Here is a 7,377-nt window from a genome sequence, read left to right as displayed (position 1 = left end):
GGGAGAGAGCCTAGAAAACCAGCAAAACTAGACACGCGGGGAGCCAAGAGCAGGATAATCTTCCATCCTCTTCACTTTTTATGCATGGGGTTAAACCACTGTATTTTTTTATGCCGCTCCAAGCCATCTTTGTCAACTTTCAACATTTCTGAGTTTACGAAGAAAGGGGAAATTGGCTCTTTTCGTTTCCACAAAGAACGAGAGACTTCTCAGAACGCTGTCATGCGGTAGGAAAACAGGTCTTGCGGACACGCTTCCAAAGGAATCTGCAAAGTTTCACACGTGAGCCTCGTCTTTTGGTGCTTCGCCTACTATTGTGGCTTCCCATGACACAGTGCTACTTAGTACATCCGTTTTGCATCAGCGGAAGCGTTTTTGTATCGCCAAGTAACCTCCAGGCGCAACGCGATCGCCGCGCGTGCACAAGAAGCAAGCGGAGCGTCTGCTCCGGCGAAGCCCCATCGTTTCACATTTCGCCACCACGCCAAGGATGCGGCGCTGCCGTCGCGCGGCGAAACTTGAGCTTGGGCTCCCTATAGGTTGCGAGCGCTCGCCAGGAACACGCAGCTCTTTGGCGCCCGTTCCTGTGTTTCGCGTCGTCGTCGCCGTCAGCGTGCGCTCCCCCCCCCCCCCCCCCCCCCCCCCTTCCTCTTCCTCCGTGGCGGCGACCGCGCGTGTTCTCCGATTGCTGCACGCGATCCTGCCACCACCATTCGCCGCGCGTGTACTCCCCCCCCCCCTCTTCCTGCGTGGCGGCGACGGTGTTCTGGGGTGGTGCAGTGGTAAGACGCCCGACTACTGTGCCGGAGTACCCGGGTTCGAACCCGACCGTGGCGGCTGCGTTTCGATGGAGGCGAAACGAAGAGGCGTCGTGTGCTGTGTGATGTCAGCGCACGTTAAAGATTCCCAGGTGGTCGTACTCCGTAGCCCTCCACTACGGCTCCTCTCTCTCTCCCTTTCCACTTTCACTTCCATCTTCCTCCCTTCCCTTACGGCGCGGTTGCGGTGTCCACAGAAATCAAGTGAGACAGTTATCGCGCCTTTCCCTTCCTATAAATAAAAATCGGTTAAATCTCCAGCTGCCGAAGTGACTCGCTATCAGCGGATCACAGTGCTGCATCCCAAGCCGAAACGCAGAACCACGCTGTCTTGACTCGCTAGCGGCGTCAGCGGCATCAGTCAGCCGCTGCTATCTTTTCGCCGCGCAACGTTCCTATGGGCCCACGCGACCTCCCAACCCCCGATAACTTAATCGCTCTCTTTATTTCTCCAGGCATAAAGCATCCTTTATGACAGTCAATAACTGTTAGCGGAATGTTTCTTGAAGGAATACGTGTGAGAAATAAAAAAAAAGTCTAATTGTACATACATGTCTTGCTCGAAATCTTTGCCTCGATCTATCGAAAAAAGTGAAACAGCTGATGAGCTGCGCTCAAATTTCGCATTAGGAAGTAATGTAATCGTCGACAATGTTTTAAAATTGTCAGCTAACGCGAAGCTTTTAAATTTGGTTCGAATCATCGCAAAGAACACCTATATCAATTTCTTTCACTAAATTATTGGAACCGCTTTAGGGTCACTCTAACTTGAAGCGTGTACGAGACAGCGTCGATGGATCCGTGCACTTTGCTACGAGGTAAATCTCCTGTTTGTGCCACTGCTATTCTATTCAAACTCATTAGCGTGCATATTCATTACAAAGTAGATTAGATGAATTTATTAAAGACCATCCAACATAAATATGAATCAATCAAGCCGCGCAAACGTATGTACTACCTGCGTGACCTCGGGATCCAATCGGGTCCTGGTGGGCTGGATTGCCATCTCAAAGGAAATGACCGAGTTGGCAGACCCGTGACCATGCCAGCTGCCAAATACCACCTGCCAGCGCCATGGCGTGATTTTTCATTCTCAACGTCGACGCTGGTTTCCTGGAGAATGGAGCTCCCAACGCTATCGCGTCAAAGAACATCCAATCTTAATAATAATATAACAATAATAATGTTTATTTGCATCAAGTAGAATGCACAAGATGCAGGAGGCCTGCAGGTCGTTTCCTCTGGTATAAAGGCGCATGGTGCTTCCAAATAAAGAAGAGCGTTACTCTAGAAAGTCACGGAGCCCATTTTCTCTTAGTGCACAAGCAGCGTGGGTTTGTGAGTGTTCCTTTACTTCTACTACTGCTACACTGCTAGTATTACTCACTGTACAACTAATGCGTCTAATTATACGATCATCATCATCATCCGCCTGATTATACCCACTGCAGGGCGAACGCCTCTCCCATATTTCTCCAATTAACCCGGTTCTGTGCTAGCTGCATACCATATATGATATTTACCACTAACAATAAAGCTTCTGCCAAGAATACTGTTTATTCAATTACTACTACTATTACTGCTTACCATTACTACACTCATTCTTCGACTTCTCCTATACCGACATTGCAGAGGGGCTCGTTCCTAGACTCGCAGAGGCACCTTCGGAGCTGGATGCCCAGGGCAGCACGACGAGTGCTCTACAACATGACCATCTGCACCGGCAACTGGGGCGATGCCCTGATGCATATTGCAGCCGCTCAGATAGCGTACGAGGCTTACCGAGCGCATCGGGGGGCTGCCGAGAGCAACTACAGCGTGCCTGGTCACGCCGCAGTCGCCAAGTTCACCCCGGACATGCTCTTCTTTGTGTCCCTCTGCCGGAACCTGTGCGGCATGGGCAACACCTGCGCCACGGTCCTCAGAAACATGGCCGCCTTCAGCACGGCCTTCTCCTGTCCTCCGCACTCCCTCATGAAACCCGATGCCCGGTGCACCTTCTTCAAGACGTGAAGGACAAGAAGGCGAACTTCTTGCAATACGTGCTAGATATATATATATTGATGTATGTAGATGCTATGATCGCTGTAGATACCACAGCACGATGGGGGTTAAATTTGTCAGTTAATTGTGACAGTTTTTATGCCGCAACTTGAACAGATAATTGCACATAATGATCGAATTTGAGCTCTATTTCTCCGTAATTCATTATGCAGTGTTTTAAGAATTTTGTTCGGTAGAATGCCTTGATTTTTTAGATTGCCTTTTTTTTTTTTGGTTGGACAAAGTCGCGTGATATGAAATAGAGACAGCCGAAAATCGACGTTGGTGGTAGCATTTCTCACATGTTTTCACTCCTCGATTTTGTTTAGTGCCTAATATTCGACGCTGCTAAAAATAATAATTATATGCGACAATCGTATGGCTATGTCTACGCAAGCAAACTGCTTTTCAGACGCTCTTACTGGCACATCTGCTATTAGTGTTTATTTATTGAGTTGTTCCAATCAGCGATAGTTTTAACGAAAACATCTAAAGCAGCACACCTAAGGGTTCCACTTGTTTCCTTCGGAATTGAGCTACGCAAAGACACCTGGAAAGAGGAAACATCATCAGAGGAGTCAGTTTTGCTGTACTGCGAAGTGAGAGTCCAAGAAAAAAAAACACCCAGCCCAGACGGTCAGTTTTTATGACTGCTTTTTTTTTTTTTTTTTTTTTTTACAATTTTACTTCTAAATATTCGCTGTCTCAGGGGGTAGACGAGCCGTACGTGAAAGTACTGGAAGATATATATAGTGGCAGCACAGCAACCATAGTTCTGCATAAAGAAAGTAACAAAATTCCCATAAAGAAAGGTGTTAGGCAAGGAGACACAATCTCCCCAGTACTATTCACAGCTTGTTTAGAGGAAGTATTTAGAGATTTGGAATGGGAGCAGTTAGGGATAAGGGTAGATGGAGAATACCTCAGTAATCTGCGATTTGCTGATGACATTGCCTTGCTAAGCAACTCGGGGGATGAACTGCAAATAATGATTGATGACCTAGACAGAAAAAGTAGAAAGGTGGGCTTGAAAATCAATATGCAGAAGACTAAGGTAATGTTCAACAGCCTCGAGAAGGAACAGCAGATTACATTAGGTAGCGAAATACTGGAAGTAGTAGGCGAGTATGTCTACTTAGGACAGGTAGTAACCGCTGATCCGGACCATGAAAAGGAAATAACAAGAAGAATAAGATTGGGATGGAGCGCATTTGGCAAGCACTCGCAGATTATGACTAGCAGCTTACCGGTATCGCTCAACAGGAAAGTATACAACAGTTGCATCTTGCCTGTACTCACCTATGGGGCTGAAACATGGAGGCTAACCAAGAGAGTTCTACTTAAGTTGAGGACCACCCAGAGGGCTATGGCACGAAAAATGGTAGGGGTAACATTAAGAGATAGAAAGCGTGCAGAGTGGGTCAGAGAAATAACTCAAGTTACCGACATTCTAGTGGAAATTAAGAAGAAGAAATGGACATGGGCAGGACATGTAGTGCGAAGAGAGGATAACCGATGGTCGCTGAGGGTAACAAACTGGATTCCAAGGGAAGGAAAGCGTAGCAGGGGGCGGCAGAAAGTTAGGTGGGCGGATGAGATTAAGAAGTTCGCAGGGGTCATGTGGATGCAGCTAGCTCAGAACCGGGTTAAGTGGAGAAATATGGGAGAGGCCTTCGCCCTGCAGTGGGTATAATCAGGCTGATGATGATGATGATGATTCGCTGTCTTGTCATTTTTTTTTCTCACAAAGCATCGTAATGAGTATGGCATCTGATTCTCTGGAGGTTCTCATTGTGAGAAAACGAAATGTTTGCAAGGGCATGAAAAGGCAGTGAAAAAGTCAAAAGGCGCGATGTCCGCATGTTCACAAAAAGCACACCGGCTGGTCAATGCCGCCCTATGGATCCTGTAGAAGTACTTGATGCATTTCTGCATATTGTGGACCATAGCCAAGCGCGCCCACAGAACGTTTTGTAAGGGGGGGGGGGGGAGCACACGATAGGCGGAGGTGTGTAGGGAAGGAGGTATTGGTTACCACCAAAAACATCGACTATTTGCGGTTTAACTACGCAGTTGAAAAATTAGCTGGGTCTTGCATTCCTACGTTCTTGACTGCTGAGTGAACACGTCGACAAAGAGTCTTCACTGTTCAAAGCGCCCATTACATTCCATTCGCAGTCGTCAGCGGTTGAGGACGATTCAAGAGAAGCACGACGCGCTCGTCTAGCTGCATCTTCAGCGCGCCGTCGAGCGAGGCGCTGTTCCCGTTCTTCACCTGTCTCTGCAGCCCGCTGTCGTTTCCTGGCTTCATCGAGACGGCGTGACATTTCTTTCTGTTAATCAAGATGCATAGCGAGTGCCTCAGCTGAGCAAGCGCGAGCATTTATATGGGAGGATATTTTTGCAGATTCTGAGTGCGCAATCACGTGACACAAAAGTGACGTAGGGCTATGTCACTCCTGCGCGCCCTATGTGTGTTCATTTTTTTTTTTTCCTTTTACGGAAGGGAATGAGATGGTGGCTGCAAGCTGTTAAGTCCAATGCGCGGGAAGGATGCAAGGAGACGCTTGGTCGTCGGAGCGGGGCTTCGAGCTGAAGGATGGGAAGCGCTTAACCGTCCTGCGAGCAAAGCACACAGCACACGCACGCTTTCTGAAAGGATGAAAGGAGAAGCGGGCAGGCTAGCCAACGTAGACAGCGCGGTTTCAAACCAGTGACGGCTTGGAGCTGCCCTCGGCAAAACACAGAGCAGTCCTATCGTTTATATTTTCCAGGCAGATAGTTATGGACTGATTTGGCCTGAGCGGCAGCTTAGGTAGCGCTAAAGATTTGACTGCTTCTGTGCGCGCGTATAGTTCTCAATGGGACGTTTTTGCATCTTTGATTGCGCCTCTTATAGGAAACTACCGAGTCGAAAAATTGTCTGTCCATAAGTTAAGCACCATATCGTATAATTTCACAACTTAATTCCAAACGTCAACATTTACGCGCCCTTGGAAGATGTTCGCAATCTTGACAGTTATTTCCTTTCTGCCACAACAAAACTGTATGTTTGTGGGCGCACGTGTGTGCAGATAACCCATGCTCAGGTACTCAATATACATATGCGGCCCCGCATACTCAATATACAATATCTAATATACATGCTCAATATACAATATCAATATGCGGCCCCGCATACGGTTAGTGCTCTTCAAGTTTTCATTACAATGAGGAAAGCAAACACACGATCCGTGCAGCGCGCTCCGAAGACGCGGACTCGCGACTCCGAGTCCCTGCGTCGCCTCGAATACCAAACCACCGGAAGAAAAAGAACGAAAGAAAAAGATTGCGAACGCACAGAACCGGCGCTCACTGCCGTCACTGAAACCGCGCTGTCTGCGTTGGCTAGCCTGCCCGCTTCTCCTTCCATCCTTTCAGAAAGCGTGCGTGCTGCTGTGTGCTTTCTTTGCTCACAGGACGTAGGCTAGGCGCTCCCCCTCCTCCAGCTCGAAGCCCCGCTCCGATGGCCAAGCACCTCCTTTCATCTTTCCCGCGCATTGGACTTGACACACCGCCACCTAGCTTGCAGCCACCCTCTCGCTCCCTCCAGTAAAACGAAAAAGAAAAAAAAAAATGAGCACCCATACGGCGCGCAGGAATGACGTAGACCCTACGTCACTTTTGTGTCACGTGATTGCGCACTCAGGATCTGCAAAATCAGCCTCCTTCTCATCCTCTCCACTGCGAGAGAAGAGGTGACATCAGCGCCTCCACTCGGTAGCAGCGCGACGCCAGCTGCAGCGTACCGTGCCTACCGACCGCCGCCCGACGACTCCACTTGTTAGCCCATCTCTCGCAGATGGTATGACGTCACAGCCATCTGGGGTCATTAAAGATGAAGCATGCCTACCGACCGCGGCTACGCGAAGGGTTGAAAGTGGGAGTAGTATTGCTTTCGCAATAAACATTTATAAATTATAAACAGTGCCAGCCTAGGAGAAACTCTGAATTGATTGGAGAAAGAAGAAAAATGCGAAAAGTTGCTATCACTTCTCGTGAAGAGTAGTGATTATCACTGCGTCCTAGTTCTCTAAACACATAAACTGACAACCAGTACCCAAAACAATATGCTCACCAACATACGAATGCAGTCAATCAGTCATCCATGAATAGCGGATGCAGACGTCTGGGCAAATTGCTTGATAACCGTACGTCGTGATATAACGTCAGTCTTGTTCTTCGTCACACGTTTTCTGTGGACACTCACCATACAAAGACCGTCCAGCCTGTTCTCTGTCACAGCTGAGCGTAGCCAGGTTTTTACTCCCCTCATTGCGCTGACGAAACGTTCTACAGTGTCGATGGTAACAGGCAAGGCCAGAGCCACCTCAATGGCTTTTGCCACAGCGAGAAAGAATGTCTTGGCCTGAAGCAGAAGTTCACAGTAAGTTATATCTTACAAGTTCCCAGTTTTATTGCGCCACATCTCGTATCATAATACTGCTTCTTCCTCACGGCTCAAATGCTTCATTTT

At 48.2% G+C, this 7,377-nt stretch overlaps 1 protein-coding gene across 1 annotated transcript in view; it reads left to right on the top strand.

Moving 5' to 3' along the window:
- The window catches only part of LOC146190158 (uncharacterized), a 9,949-nt gene extending 7,118 nt beyond the window's left edge, over positions 1 to 2,831 (top strand). The window contains exon 4 of the mRNA XM_084605425.1: positions 2,451 to 2,831. Within this exon, the coding sequence (XP_084461551.1) occupies positions 2,451 to 2,831 (381 nt within the window). The remainder of the gene's footprint in view (positions 1 to 2,450) is intronic.
- The last annotated feature ends 4,546 nt before the right edge of the window (positions 2,832 to 7,377 follow it).

This window comes from Amblyomma maculatum, chromosome 5 (genome assembly GCF_055883805.1).
Source record: "Amblyomma maculatum isolate TAMU_Amacu chromosome 5, ASM5588380v1, whole genome shotgun sequence".
NCBI lineage: Eukaryota > Metazoa > Arthropoda > Arachnida > Ixodida > Ixodidae > Amblyomma > Amblyomma maculatum.
Note: the sequence above shows the minus strand (reverse complement) of the source record. Positions and strands in the feature narration are given on the sequence as shown.